Here is a 16062-nt window from a genome sequence, read left to right as displayed (position 1 = left end):
ACTTACCTATAAAACTGTAAATGCAGTAATATGTATGCATGGGCATGCTACTAATTTTATTGAAGACTTAACCAAGCTTTCTACGCAACTAATATAGATCATTAGCAGTGTTCATGTAGGCATGGAATAATGATTCTCTGGAAAAAGTTTCTGTCGATCTCTCTTGATTTTAACCCTTAAATTATTACTGACCGGTAGGAGGAAAAGGCATAAGATGGAAGGGATTCTAGGGAGAAAAACTGAGTCACATCTTCAAGGAAATGTGTAAGGAAATTTATTATCACTTCCTTGGAAAATGAATTCTTGTACTTGATGTCCCCAAAGTTTATATAAAGGGAGCAGAGGGTCGGGGAGGCTGCCACTTTGTCAAAATGAGTGTCGCACAGAAACAAGTGAAGTTTATTTGGATTGGAATAAATTGTGATTTTACTGTGAACCTTGTGCAACCGATTTAATCCTAAATCCTCTGGCTTTTACTTTATGAAAAGTTTAGGTTATTTGCCTGAGTACCCTTGACCCAGGGCAGACTGAACTATTCTGTATTATTGTTACTTGATGTACTCTTTGATTTCTTTTTTAATCTGGAAGCTTCATTTCCTTAAGAGGTGGAAAGTTTTCAAAGTCTAAATTCTTGGGTATACCCCAGAAGCTTTCAGAGTTTTCCTGGCCATTAATTAGTTAAAAATAAACTTCCATGCAATTAAGTGGCCCAAGGTAGATCTCCAGATAGGGCGGTTTTCTGAGCTCTTAACCCTTTCGCTGTTGGCCGCCATATTTCCTGGCTCCTTTATTCCACCGTGTCTCCCTGTGACACGTGTGAGGATCCTAAGATTTTGTCAGTGAGAAGTTAATTGGTCCAGAGTCACTGCACAGATCAATGGCAGAGGCAGGATCTAGAACCGGGACAAACCAGCACCCTTGGATTTTCTGCTCTGTACTTGAAGTGATTTGTCCATGCCCAAACTGATGTTTCTGTACAAGAACTACCCCCTCAACTGCATGTCTTCCAACTCAAGAGGTGCCGTGTCCTATTTTTTGGACCACCGTGGTATCTCTGCAGTCAGGGATTGAGACCCTGAATCTCCGTTTTCATTCCGCCCTTCCTTTCCACATGCCTCTCCACCACATGCGGGCAAGCAAGGAATCCTAACGGGTCCCACCTGATGAAACTCATTCACAATTTTTTCCTTCAAGAATGGAAATTATCATTTCTGGAGGTTTTAGGGGTTTATTTTTAATTGTCTCATGTTCCCCATTTCTTCACTGGAGGCTGTAGGTTCTGCTAGTCCTGACATCCGAGAGCCTCCAGGGACACATCTGCCAGGACTGTGGGCTGTGAGCTTGCGCCTTTGAGCCCCCTCCGGGGCAGCCCTGCAACGCCTCTGAGCCATGTGCCCTCATCGGTGCGGCGGAGCTCGGCACTGTGGAGTGCCCACTGAATTGGTTGCTATTTGAGGGAGTCCTACATTGACATTAACTAAGGACCTCAAGAATTGGATCCTTCCTGCAGCCTCCTCTTTTTTTTTTTTTTTTTTTTTTTTTTAACTCTTTGGAAAAATGAGGCATTGAGGGTTTTCCAATGCCACAGAGGAGTTACTGGGAAAATCTGGAAGCCAGATCTGTGCCCCAATCCCAATTCCCTCTCTGGCTTTTTGGGCAGAAGCGTTTGTTGCTTTCTGTGAATGAAACATTATGTAAGTGGTGGAGAAAGTGAAAGGTTAGGAGCAGAAAAGGAGATGGGGGTTTTTTATTTGTTTTCGTTTTGGGGTTTTTGTTTTGTTTTGTTTTTTTGTTTTTGTTTTTTATAACCAAACAACAGGAAATGTGTAGAGCATGACTGTCCAAACTTGGAAAACTGTGAATCCAACACAATAAAAATTTCAGACCAAATTCCGATACTCTTGGCTTCTACTCCTGGCTCTGCCACCGTGTGCCTTTGGGTTAAAAAACAAAATCACCTCCCTGGCACTTTGCTTCTGCCTTTTCAAGAGAGGAATGAAATAATACCGAATGCCTTTTTAAATTTTTCATTAGAAATACTGTATTTCTGTTCCCAGAGGATTAAGTACCATAGAGGATAGTTCAGCTGTACAACTTCTCCCTCAGTAAGGTCTTTTAAGGGTTAATAAAGACAGGGTGTGCTGGTATTTGCACACCTCTTTAAAAAGAGAAGTTCCCTATGTGGACTCACGGAGGCGTACCTGAGCACTGCTTCCTTAACCACCCACCATTTGTCCTGTTCAATGTGCACGCCCAGAGAGCCGTTAATAGTCATGTGTAATGTGTTTTGGAGTGCAGTGTATTGCTCTTTTCTGAAACTTTTTTCCCTTTCTTTCTTTTTTTTTGTCAACTTTCTGCATTGGCAGAGCATCTTGGGATTGAATTTATGGGTATGAACCAATCATCATTCCTTTTAGCCTGCAGAATTTAGAACCTATGAGCTGAAATCTTTTCCCCTCCTATTCTTACCTTCCAGTTCCTAACTAATTTCCTTTTCCTTCAGAAGGGATCATACAGCTATAACAATGATTTCTCTGCTTCCAATCTATGATTAGTTTACCGAAATGTCACTGAGTGCAGCAGTTTCTAGATTCCCACACTCCACTTAGAGTTTAAAAATCACATCACCTGCTGCAAAGTCACATATAGCCACGTTCCTTGACCCTCTGATTGGATCTGACCAGGCTGTTATTTCAGAGCGGGCGGGTGGGTTGGGGGGGCAGGGGATGGGGGGGTAAGTCCGAGAGGTACATAAGGCTATGGGAGGAACCAAACCAGGCCTGAGAGAACAAAAGAAGCTCTAAATGCATCAGCTTACAAACACACCACATCTTAGGCAGATGAGAACATGACATACACTGTAAAAAATCACCCACTTGATACAGTAACATAGAAAGCCCTTATATTGCAACATGATATTGTATCCACAGACTCTGATTTTCTGGGGAGATCCAGGCCCTCCTCTAGTCAACTTCATTATCTTAGGAGCAAGGAAATAGAAAACAGAAAAAAAAAAATACACCCAGTGCTATTTTAGGTGGAAATTCTAGTGCTAATGGAATTAACCTTGAGTCGCTTAGATTATCTAGACCAGTAATCAAAGAGAAATGTTCACACTGTAAACATTAAATAGTATCTCTTAGGAGCCTATAAATCTGGGGCATAGTCCCTTTGAAGGCCTTTGTCCTAAATAATTGGGAGACAGGGCCAGTCTTGGGAGTAGAGGGAAGCCATTCTGTCATCCCAGAGGCTCCCTGACCACCTCCTGCAGTGCTGGAATGTCAACAAAGCGATGTCCTGATTAGCAGCTGGTGTCATGACGTCATGCAATGAGGGTGCCCTGCAGCATAGCTGCTACTCTCTTTGGATGAGAGCATCACAGTCCATACCTAATCTACGTTCCATAATTTCTGTAAAATAAGGCTGTTTTAAGTTCTGTCTGTGACAGGGATAGAAACTCAACCAATTGCCCATCCCCCCCCAAAAAAAAACTTTGAAGAGAAACAATTCATTTGTTGAGAAAGCCCCCGCTTACATGTGAGTGATCCTTTGCACATCGGAGAACATCTTGCAAGAGTGAGAAGCAGGAGAGTTCCCACCAACGCCACTCAGGTGGCAGGTTATCTACTTGACGAGAGGGATCTGCTAAGATCACCTCCCTCAGGATAAAAATTGTCCCACTACTAAAAAGGCTTACCTGCCTTTCCTGCAGGGAGGAATAAAATCTACCATCACCTCCTTCTTTTCCTTAATAGCATCTCTCCCATTTTAATCACTTTAGGGTCTAACTAGAATTTAATATTTCTATTCCCAGACAATGAGGTAGGGCAATGGGTAGTTCAGATATAGGACTTCCTCAGCGTGATCTGAAGGGTTAGGAAAGATACATGGTGCTGGCACCGGCGTACCTCTTAAAGGCGCACAGTCCAGAGACTTCATAGTCCCACGACAGCCAGTGTACTAAGCCAGAACGTTCCCCTTAAGGAAAATCAGACCTTAAAGGTCAATTAACACTGAGAAAGACAAGGCTTCTGTCTCTTAGCCTGGCTAGATCAGACTGGAAAACATGTTTGATCTGATTGACTTCAATGCGTCCAGCCAAACCATAGAGTAAAGACTCGGAAGCATTTCCATTCATTACGGCAGATCTGCCAACTGGACTGACAGATTCTTTTTTTCAGCACTGCCTCTAATTTGCTCTTGCCCTACTGACCCTGTCACACTAGGGAAAAAAAAAAAATAAGGGGAATGGGGGTGAAAAGAACCCATTGTTTATATGATTGTTCATCAAGTAGTTTTAACACATTCGTGATGTGGTGGGGGGATCCCCTGATCTAGTACATCACTGGAAAGTGAAATATAAACGAAGATGAGAAACATAGAATGTATTCAGTAAATGCTGTTGTGAATACAGAATCTTAATCCTACATCTGTATTCTAAGGGCCTTGCCTTTCATTGGTTCATTTTAGCACTTCGGCTTTATACCCTTTGGCCTTCACTGAGCTTGCCTTTTTATTTCCGTGACCAATTTCACTGGAAAAACGTGTGTCTTCCCACATAACCTGGGCAGAGCAGTGAGTCAGCATGCCACATTTGCTGACAACCTGAGGTCCATCTATTGTTTTATGATTAGCAACCACCAATCTTGTGAACGGAATCCCCAGGGAGTACCTAGGAAGCCCTTTCGAATCCCCAGGGAGTACCTAGGAAGCCCTTTCCCCCTTCAGTCCTTAGATACATCCCATTTTTGTAGTTGTCCGAAGTAACTTCCCGGATTTTTCTAAAGATGGGGTGTTAAGATGCCAGAGCTACCAAGCCCTTACCCTTTCAAAAGAAGCCAAGAGAGTGAGTGAAAGAGGGCACGGTAAAGCAGGGGTTTCATTTTCGTGGCAATGATACTTGAACATGGCTGTTTCTGAACCAACCGGTCACACCCAGAGGAGCCCTGCAACCCCCGGACCCCTCAAGAAGGGACTGGGGGTGGTGGGGGCTGGGGGGGGCACAGTCTCTCCTTCTTAGATTATCGCTAAAAACTGATCCACAGGCCAGGTCTCCGAGGAGACCCCTGGGGCACCCTCTCACAGATTACCACCTTGTCAAATGTGATTCCCTGTCCTGGGGCTCTGGGGGAGGGGAGGCGGCAGACACAGCAATTAACACAGAAGCATTCACATTCCACATCCTCAGCTGACTTTCTGGCACAAAAATATGTGACCCCACTCTATGTCTCCTGGGTCATTGTCTCACTGCAATGCACCAGCTGCTTTGCTTCCTAATTGTGGCTTCCACGTGACGGCCAGCCTAGGGTAGGCGTTATGCTGTATGGGGTCACCCTTCCAACTTCGCACCCACCCTCTCTTCCCACCCAGCATTTCCTCCCTCTGCTTTTCTTTTGTTTGTTTATTTTTCCTCCCTTAGTATCGGGCATGCTGTGCCAGGGACTTCAGATGGCTCCTTCACTTTGAATCTTGTTTTCCCTCCCACCTGCCTTCCTCCCTCTCTCCGTCATTCTGTCAGTCTGTCTGTCCTCTGGGTTTGTTTTTTTCCCCCTCCCACTTCCCACCCTTTTAGTTTGTTTTTGTATAATTTCTGCAGCATTCTAGTCTTTTACCCACTGACTTCTATTCTCCTTCTCCTGTTAATAATCAGTGCTATATTAATTTGATTTGACAATGTTCCTGACCTGTTAACTGGAATTTGATTACCATGGGCTTGGCTTGTAGGAAATGTTTTGTTTAATGATAAGGTCTACTGTATCACAGAAATTAAAATGCACTTTTTCATTTCAAGAAAACTTCCTGCGACTCGCCCTCTTTCAGTAAAGAAAATTGAAAATGTTCCCTAAGGCCCCATGTTGATGTCCAGATAAGAGACCTCAATTTGTATAATACCCCCCAGTTTTTGACCAGCTTATTAATCAATTTGGCAAGTTCAGCTTACAATGTTTATGACGTACCAGTCTGAGTTCTCTTTGTCAGTGAACTTGTGAATGTCCTCCAATAAATGTAATTAGACTGGTTGGAGGCTCAGTTCCGAAGAGATCAGGTTCGCCATTAAATCTGCCAATCTCAAGAAGATCCTGACCTACCAAAGTATAATCAAGGGATCCCTCCCCAAAACGGATTTGCAAATAGAAAGACTTCCATGAATAAAAGACCAGTTGCATTTAAGAACCAAAAGTTCTAAGCATCACCTCGTGTGACCTCCTTGAGCTGACATGCCAAGCCCTCACTATAGGGCTGTACAATCTAGTCCAAGTCACATAGCCCATGTGCTAGTGGTTTCTTTACACACATCAATTAGGTTTCTAAGTACAGTCGGTGAATTGATAATAATTGTCCTTCAAAGGACAAATCTCCATCTTGGCCCTGTACTATCCTACCCACCATATTGGATTTTCTCTGATACAGTGCCCTGCTCTCCCCACCGTGGCGCTTATAACATGTTCACATGTTACCTTTAAATCGTAGGGATCCCGCCTCGGTATTGTTGCTAACTACAAGTCAAGCTCATGTTTGCAAATGTTTTTGACTTTATTTCTTAAGTTAGAAATGGCTCCTTGTAAAGACCACCGGAATATAAACTGGCTGGGAAATCAAAAGGGATTTGGGAGGGGGGAACAGGGGAGAGTCGAGGGCGAGGACTGCTGGTTCCTGGTTCCAATCCCAGCTCCTTTTATTGGCTTTGATTCCTGTTGCCTTTGCAAGAGTTTTGGTTTTTTTTTTAATTAAAAACTACAGTTTTAACTAAATAATTATTTTCTAATTAATGTTTATGATTTGCCAGTTTAATGCATATATATATATTATATATATTTGTAGCTTTTAAGTAAAGTAATTTAATAGTGTAATTTTTTATTGCAAATGGCCCCAGCTGCCTTAGCTGTTTAAGCTCAGAGTATAACGCAGAGTATGCTGTACCTTAAGTATGTCTGCAAAAGTGATGAATTGTCACATATTTACTTTCTTATGAACATGGACAGTGCCATGCCGCATGCCAACTATTCAGTTGTTAAGTCCTGGCGAGTGTAAGGGGGCTTTGGTGACGTCTGCTCTCATCCCTTTCCAGAAGCGGAGGAACTCTACCAGAAGAGAGTGCTGACCATCACCGGCATCTGCATCGCCCTGCTTGTGGTCGGCATCATGTGTGTGGTGGCCTACTGCAAAACCAAGTAAACCTTCCTCCTCCGTGCCTCTCTCTCCTTAGCACAGAGAAGACGGCTTAGCCAGCCCAGGGCTCTGCAGAGAGCGTTTGCAACAGCCTAGTCTTGAAAAGTGGGAGTGGGGAGGCAGGGGGGCATTTCTCCTCATTTTTTCCTCTAAGTAAGCTCTTTTGAGGACTTTTTCTGTAACTAGAAAGCTTTGCCTATTTGTGTGAAAGGGTTCAGAAGACCCGTGGTCATTGGCTATGACCTGTGACCTGGGAAAGTGTTGGAGGGATGGGCTTGTGGGGCAGGTATCTGTGGACGAGGTGGGCCTACCACATCCCGAGAGGATAATGGTAGGCACCCAAGGTGTGCCTGTCCTGTCACCACTGAAATCGTGTCCCACTCTGCACTCAGACTTAGGAGCTAAAGGAAACACTTGGCAATGGTGGCAGTGAAGGTTTTTAAAACATTACTGCGATGATTTGCCTGTTCCCTCTAATGAGCTTACCAGTTCAAATGCTCTCAAAGTGCGGGATGTACAAAAGGAATCTCATGGGAGGAGAATCAAGCAAATCTTGGTTTGAAAGAAAAGAAAACATTAAAGCAGATTTGTGTTCAGTGTGTCTGGTCCCTTAAGCTGGGTCCATAACACAAACATAATACAAACACAATTACCGTGTGACCCAAATTCCCTTCACTTTCCTCTCTTACATAGAACTTCTGCTTCAAATAGGAAATAATGTTAACAGTTTTGTTTCATTTTGTTGCCTCATCACATAAACTCTGACCAGTCGTGGGGGCGGATATTATCATGATCTGAATGTTGCTTGAGGAACAAAGACAATATGTTTTTAGACCCTAAAATTAAGGGGACGGATGGCATTTTCTTAATACCCCTGATTTCATGGGTTGCCAGGATTGCATAAGCGATAGAGATAAGCCTTCCTGGAATCTACCTTCTGAGTCTTATTAGATTCAATCTCAGTATTTGAATATCCATTACCTAGTTCTACCAAAAAAAGTGATACTAGGGTAAGATCATGTTATAACTGTGCTAAATCTACGGGCAAATTATGTACCTAGCTGCTCTCATGTACAATGCCATTCATGCACACCCACCGTAGAAGGTACAGATTCAAAATTAACCTCATCTCCTTAAGAGACACACAGACAAAATTATGAATGAAATCAGCCTTATCAATCGCACGGCAAAAATTGGTACCTAAGACAAATGGCCATCTGTAAGACTCGGACAAAGATGGATTGATCGCGAAAGTTGGCGTTTAAGCCAAATGTCAACTTGATTTATCTTGTCTTCTTTTTTTTTCCCCTATCTCTCAGCAGTCCAGTTAGATTTCTGTTAAGAATCCCCACCCCAGCTCCTTAAACGTATTCACTAAGACTGTATGACTCCATCTCTGTCCATAGGCAGATTCCAAGACGGAGTGGCATATCCTCCTTCAATCTCCTACCTGGCTTCCGTGTTGGTAGAATCAAGAATGGACTGTACCAAGAAATGTAAATGATAGAAAAAAAATAAATCTTCCCTTTTTCATATCCAGGAAACAACGGAAAAAGCTACATGACCGTCTTCGGCAGAGTCTGCGGTCTGAACGCAACAACATGGTGAACATAGCAAACGGGCCTCACCACCCCAACCCGCCCCCTGAGAACGTCCAGCTGGTGAATGTATGTTGAGTCTGGCCAGTGGAAAAGCTCAGCATCTCTCCTCTGTTCAGGCACCTTGACGTTTATTTTCTAAAGCTCTTAGGCTCTTAGCTACTGTCATTAATCACCATGGCTTCCAGGAATCCAGGGTTTCACCAGGACAAAATAATGGGAACATTTTTTAAAGTGGATTTGGTTACTGTAAGACCAGCACATTTCCTCTCATAAAGTGTTCATTAAGGGGTTGGAAATAATAATAATACAGGGAGGGCCTAACTGGAAGAAAGAGAAGAAAAACACATAGAAAAATAATGAAATTAATGATCCAAGAACCAGAAGGAATTTTTTTTTTCATGATTTGAAAATGAAGGCTCCTCCAGGGTCTGACAACCAAGTACTGATAACCGAGCTCAGGGCTTCAGAGTGACTTTTATTAGAGGCATCTCCCAGGACCTGATGATTTACTGATTCTGATTTACAAAGGAAGCAGTTAGGGCATGCAAGGGCCAAATGACTTATCGAACTCCCTTCTCAGTAGCAAAAGTGGGAGAACATAATGCTTTCTTGTTCCCTGACTCTTTCTACCTGAAGTCAAACTCTCCAGATTAAATGTATCTTTAATGACTCAAATATTCTGTTTAAAATTTACCAAGCACTTGGCTTTTAAATATAACTAGGTCATAGAATATGACATTCTGGAGAGTCTTTGGATGTGATCTTTCAAACCTCCCCTTTTTACAGATGAGGGCCGGAGCTGGACTCCGCTTCCCTGGCTTTTAAAGTTATCATTCTTCCTATTCCACTGTAATTTTTCCTGCTCTCTGCATTTCCCTCAGGTGTTTGGCTTTTTATAGGCAAAGCTTGAAGGTTACATTGCATTACTTTTTTTTGTATCCTATAAAAAAATATATATTTGTGGAGCAAATGTATCCTAGACCCAAGTTCAGAGTTGCTGGTTAGTCAGCTGGCAGCCAGCCTTGTAGCAAGGACCTTCCAGAGAGGAATAACATGCTGATACATTAGTTCCTTGGGCTGCTTCCCTCCCCTTACCAGTGTTCATTAGAATGTTCTGCACAGTTGATAAATGCATTCAGTCCATGCAGACACACCTACAATCTGTCACTATGTCTGTTATAATATATAGGAAGCAGAATGGCTGTTCGCATTCCAATTATCTCGCAGGCTGTGTTACTTTGGGCTTTATTTAATCTGTCTAAACCCCATTTCTTCATTAGGACAGCAGGCCTAAAAATAACACCTACTCCAAAAAGTCCTATGAGCATTGAACAAGGCAATCCATATAAAACACTTAGCCCAGTGACATGCAGTGTGTGGTCGATAATTGTTAAGTATTATTTTCATTAGACTCACCAAGCTTCCATTGTCTTTCAAGGACCAAGAGGGAGACGGTCCACAGTCTAGAAAGAGCTCATGAATCATGACCTCCCCATCTTTTCCTTAAAGCAAGTGAACCGCACGTCCCAGAAAGAGCTACATGGGCTAGCCTTTCCACTAAGAGAACCAACTAGAGTTTGAAGCATAATTCAAGTTCTATATTTTTGGGGTTTCCATAAATACATCAGGTTCTTTTACAGCCCACGGCCCCTTGCTTATAAAGTGCCCACTTCACCTGAGAGTACTCCTTTCCATGCCTGTTTCCGTTTCTCAATTCAGTTTGGTGTAAAACGAACAGCATTTCAAACACAACTTCGAAATGTATCTCTTTCACTGACTGAAGGCTTGTGCCTTCAATAGCTTGTGCAATTTGGTGATGAAAATAAGTAGAGTCTACTTGCGCTACATACAGGCCTTTTGTATATTGTGTGCTTTGTCAGGATGTGTGAACTTAACAGCTTCTCTAAGTCCTTCAGTTCTCTCAGTGGCTTCGTTAGCCTTACCATGGACAACAATTGAAAATTTCAGTGCTATTATCAGGGCAGCATGGGCCCTTGGAAACTGAAAAAGAAAAGTAGATTAAAACTACAGAGATTGTTAAAAAAAATTTTAAATTAAAAAAATATATATCCTCTCCTGACTTGAAATTTGGGATCTCTATGCTTTTGTTTCCTTCAGCCGTCTGTTAATCTTCTTCACCCACAACAACTATGACAAAAACGAACATGGGGCAGAGATTTATCTTGAATTCCACCTGCATTATTGGTTGGAAATAAGATAAAAGACCTAGGTCTGTTTCTGATAGGATGCAGTTAAGATCGCAGAACCCACACGATGTGTGCCTCCAAAGGATGTTTCATTAATTTCATTTACTGAATTGAAAGGCCTTATAGCCAGGAGGGGATTTGCCATCTAACCATTGGCGAAATAGAATGTATCATGAAGTAAATGTTGGAGAGCAGGTTTTGTGTGTGATGATGATGATGTTCCTGATTAATAGGAATCTTCAAGTTGTGTCTCTTTGTTTATCCAGCAATACGTATCTAAAAATGTCATCTCTAGTGAGCATATTGTTGAGCGAGAAGCGGAGACATCGTTTTCCACCAGTCACTACACCTCAACAGCTCACCACTCCACCACCGTTACCCAGACTCCCAGCCACAGGTATGAGAATGAAAACCATTGCAGGGCACTACTCCACGAGAGAACTTCTAGACCTTGCCTTTTGCTCTCACTGCCTCAGAAAGGAACAGGAGACACATAGGAGGCAAGGACATATAGCAAAATGTATGATTTGGGACAAAAACGGACTTTGGACATCAAGTGACTCTGCCATTTAATTGCTGTTTAAATTGCAGCCTCCCATTTTTTCAGTACTGAAAGTAAAAATAATACCTACTCACAGGATTGTTGTTCCCCATTTTAGAGATTGTCTTTATTCATGCCTGACTACTCATTGAATTGCTACAATAGAAAATGTCTGTCCTAGATGCTCTATAGTAATTAGAAGTTCACCCCTTCCTATGACTGGGCTGCCCTTGGAAATGTCCAACAGCTGAACTTAACCTTGGGGATTCCCGTGTGAGAGCATGCTACCAAGGGCAACACGGGGCTGCCCAGTGTAGCTCATGGGCCAAGTGTCTCCTTAACCTAAGCCACTCGAGAACAGAGAGATTGTAAGAACACTTAGTACACACTGACATTTGGTAAATATGTGTTGAATGGATGAACAAGTAAATAAACTCTATCCTTACAAAGCCAAACAAAATCAAGATCCTCTCTAGAGCAAGTAAGACTAATTCTATTCTGAGGTGAGTAACGTTGTCATCAAATGCTGATAGACCGAAGCGGAATAGTTACCAGATCACTTCCTTTCATTTCCATTTTTGCAGATCCTTAAAAAATACATGTGTATCTCTCTTTGCCTCTCCCGTTTCCCCTCCAGCTGGAGCAATGGGCACACTGAAAGCATCCTTTCGGAAAGTCACTCTGTAATCATGATGTCATCAGTAGAAAACAGCAGACACACCAGCCCAACCGGGGGCCCACGAGGACGACTTAATGGCTTGGGAGGCCCTCGAGAATGTAACAGCTTCCTCAGGCATGCTAGAGAAACCCCTGACTCCTACCGAGACTCTCCTCATAGTGAAAGGTAAAACCGGAGGGTAAAACTACCACAGAGGAGAAAGCACCCCAGTAGCAGAATCCCCATGAGCACCTGTGGTCTCACCTACAGAACTCTGCTCCAACGAGACTAAGGGGCGGCAGTTGCCCCTTCCAGTTCCCTAGTTGATGAACTCATCTTTTTGTTTGACTGAACTCATTTCTTCTGAGCTGCGCGCATTGTCCCTGACGGGCGACAGATTCTTAAGGAGCAGGACTGATTTGACGTGTTCGGGGCAGCTAACCCAGAGGTGGCAGCTCTAACCTGAGGCTCACACCCACTCTGAGCCTCTGTTTTCTCCGTTGTAACTTTAGAGAGATGGCACCAGTGTTCGAGAAGGACCCTTCTATAATCTGAATTTGCCGAGTTATCCGAATTCTGGTCTAGCTGGTCTTGTGAACTCGGGTGCTAAGTTTTTCTTACCTTCCAGCCTCTGTTAAATCAGATCAAGGGCTGTGTCATTGCTGACTCTCATGGGGAACTGCTTGCATTCCACCATATAGTATCCCTTTTACAAAATTCAAAAAGAAGGGACGAGTAAATCTTTTGTATGCTGCCGACGCAGTCTTCGCAGAGGGGTTTCAAAGCAGATTTTGCTCTATTCCAGAATGTTCTGGCTTTCTTCTGGGGATACCGCACTGGGTTGCGGGGGGGTGGGAGGGGGTGGCGGCGCAAGGGTTATAGACAAGGTAAAATCAAAAACAGAGGGAAGGAAAGTAAGAGACGCTTCATAGGAATACTGAATCCATAGATTCTCTTTATTCATTTTCACTTAAATTGGGAGAGAGTTACAGCCAACCAGCATTTGTGGAAGGATCAGTAAGTTGTTACTTGTTTGTTTTCAAATCCAGAGGGATACTGCCTGTTTGTTTACTGTATGATGATCTCAGTGTAATCCTTGACCACTTGCTGAAAGGTTTACGTGATGTCCATTCCATACCTAGTCACGTGGGTAGGGATAATGCTAATGGACCCGTGCCACTCATGGACTGGCTGGGAAGTCCTTGAAGTAAGGAAGTAATGAAGGATGACTGGTTCTGGGCCAGCAGGTCCTGGAGAGCTTGCTGATCTCTTCTTCCAGGGTCTTTACCCCAAAATGGGATTTCAGAGCTTTTTGGAATGAGAGGTTGCTCTGTCATTCATCTGTGAAAATGTAGGCATGGTCCCAAACTGGTTTAAGAACCTCAGTCTTAAATTCATATAATTGTATCTTTATGTATTAAGAAACTCTATCTTAATCCAGTCTTTTTTGGGACCGGAGAAAGAGGCGAGGGATCAATTCTGTCTTCATCACTCCATGTGGTATTTCTTTCGAAAGGCTGACGTTTTCCTGCTGTGGTAGGCTTCCGTGCACACCACAAATACTATCTAGGACCGCAGAATCCACCTGAACCTTGAGAGCTTGGAGAGAAAAGATGAATCACCTTTATGTGTTGGCTGAATCTGGATTAGCACTTCTCAGAGAGCTTAATTTAAGTATCCCCAGAACAGAAGTTGGAGCCTCGAGCCCCAAGTATTTCCATCTCTAAACACCTTCCTGTTTTAGACACAGCTAGACCTCACATCCGTATGACTCTGAATCATGGCAGAAGAGCAGGAAAGTTAATAGGTTTTCTGTTCCTGTTAGCTAGAGTTCGAATAACGGTGTCCTGTGTCATCACAGGTCTTGTCAAATTAGACTCTGTGAATGCCAACGTGAAGAAAAGAGTGTTTTGGTGCTATGCATTGGCAACATTTTTATCAAAGTTGAGAAATGTGACTCTGAGTAAGCCACATCTTCTTCAGTGCTAACTCAGGCCTTCTTGTTCTGGAGAAAGAAATCATGACATGGTTTTAAAAAAAAAAAAAAATGCATTCGATGTCTTGACAATGAGATTTACGGAGCACTACTGGATATAACGTGACGTGAGGTAACATGGTACAGCCAGCCCTGAGCAGTCACAAAAGCTAAGCCAAAGACTGATGTAGCCATGGGTTTTTGACGAGAGGTAGACTGGAGCTTGGAAGTGCCTAGGGCGCCAACATAAGGTTCTCTCTGACTTGTTTCTAAATGTCTTGGTCACTGGGATGGAGAGTTGCAAATAGAATGTTAAAAGAAGTAGCATTTCATGGAAAAACTGAAAGCACTCAAATGTGTTACACTGTTACCAGGAATAAATCTAAGTTACTATGCTCTTTTTTTTTCATAAGACATAACCTTATAGCTGAGCTAAGGAGAAACAAGGCACACAGATCCAAATGCACGCAGACCCAGCTATCAGCAACTCATCTTAGATCTTCCTCCATTCCCCATTTGGGCTTCATTCTCTAAGACCCCTTGGCCTTTAGGAAGGTATAGTATTTAAGTAATACTTCTTTTCCTTCCAAATCCCTGTGCCTTGGTCCTTGTACACTGAAAGGTTTCCAGGACCCAGTGCCCTCTTGTCCTGACTCTGATGCTTTTATTTAAAATCACAATGAACTTGCAAATCCCCAGAGCTTGGATGAGTTAGGCAATCTAGCTGATCTTTGCATGTACTCCCGTGAGGAAACTCTTGGCTACATAATTCTAGATTCCAAGGGTGCCGAATGTCCTTAGTGTTAAAAATCCAGAAGTGTATATAATGCATAGAAATTCTTTGTTTTCTGAATCTATGATATCATGCCTTCTGTCCCCTTACCCTCCCTACTCTCTGCCTTTTCTTATGTCACACTCATGCGGGGTATTCTGTGCTCACACAGGTATGTGTCAGCAATGACCACCCCGGCTCGTATGTCACCTGTAGATTTCCACACGCCAAGCTCCCCCAAATCGCCCCCTTTGGAAATGTCTCCACCTGCGTCCAGCACGACGGTATCCATGCCCGTCATGGCAGTCAGCCCCTTCGTGGAAGAAGAGAGACCTCTGCTTCTGGTGACACCACCAAGGCTGCGGGAGAAGTATGACCATCACCCTCAGCAGTTCAACTCCTTCCACCACAACCCCGCCCATGAGAGCAACAGCCTGCCCCCTAGCCCCTTGAGGATAGTGGAGGATGAGGAGTATGAAACCACCCAGGAGTACGAGCCAGCTCAAGAACCTGTTAAGAAACTCACCAGTAGCCGGCGGGCCAAAAGAACCAAGCCCAATGGCCACATCACCAACAGGTTGGAAATGGACAGCAACGCAAGCGCTGAGGGCACTAACTCAGAGAGTGAAACAGAAGATGAGAGAGTAGGGGAGGATACACCCTTCCTGGGCATTCAGAACCCCCTGGCAGCCAGTCTTGAGGCAGCACCTGCCTTCCGCCTGGCGGACAGCAGGACTAACCCAGCAGCCCGCTTCTCGACGCAGGAGGAATTGCAGGCCAGGCTGTCTAGTGTAATCGCTAATCAAGACCCTATCGCTGTATAAAACCGAAATAAACACATAGATTCACCTGTAAAACTTTATTTTATATAATAAAGTATTCCACCTTAAATTAAACAATTTATTTTATTTTAGCAGTTCTGCAAATAGAAAACAGGAAAAAAAAACTTTTATAAATTAAATATATGTATGTAAAAATGTGTTATGTGCCATATGTAGCAATTTTTTACAGTATTTCAAAATGAGAAAGATATCAATGGTGCCTTTATGTTCTGTTATGTTGAGAGCAAGTTTTGTACAGTTACTGTGATTGCTTTTCCACAGTATTTCAGCAAAATCTCCCATATATTCAGTTTTCT

At 43.2% G+C, this 16062-nt stretch overlaps 1 protein-coding gene across 18 annotated transcripts in view; it reads left to right on the top strand.

Moving 5' to 3' along the window:
- NRG1 (neuregulin 1) overlaps positions 1–15820 on the top strand; it is a gene marked incomplete at its 3' end in the record, with an annotated part of 1102492 nt that extends 1086672 nt beyond the window's left edge. For 7 of the 18 annotated variants that reach the window (XM_082715097.1, XM_082715098.1, XM_082715086.1 and 4 more), the window contains 5 exons: positions 7070–7172; positions 8711–8837; positions 11245–11375; positions 12157–12363; positions 15097–15820. In XM_082715097.1, coding sequence (XP_082571223.1) covers positions 7070–7172; positions 8711–8837; positions 11245–11375; positions 12157–12363; positions 15097–15748 — 1220 coding nt within the window. Of the gene's footprint in view, positions 1–2366; positions 2391–7069; positions 7173–8710; positions 8838–11244; positions 11376–12156; positions 12368–14565; positions 14708–15096 lie in introns of those variants that run through there. The other 11 variants (XM_082715101.1, XM_082715100.1, XM_082715096.1 and 8 more) reach the window with 5 other exon arrangements.
- Between the last annotated feature and the right edge of the window lie 242 nt (positions 15821–16062).

The sequence above is a fragment of the Mustela nivalis genome (assembly GCF_964662115.1).
Source record: "Mustela nivalis genome assembly, chromosome: 20".
Classification (NCBI taxonomy): Eukaryota; Metazoa; Chordata; class Mammalia; order Carnivora; family Mustelidae; genus Mustela; species Mustela nivalis.
Note: the sequence above shows the minus strand (reverse complement) of the source record. Positions and strands in the feature narration are given on the sequence as shown.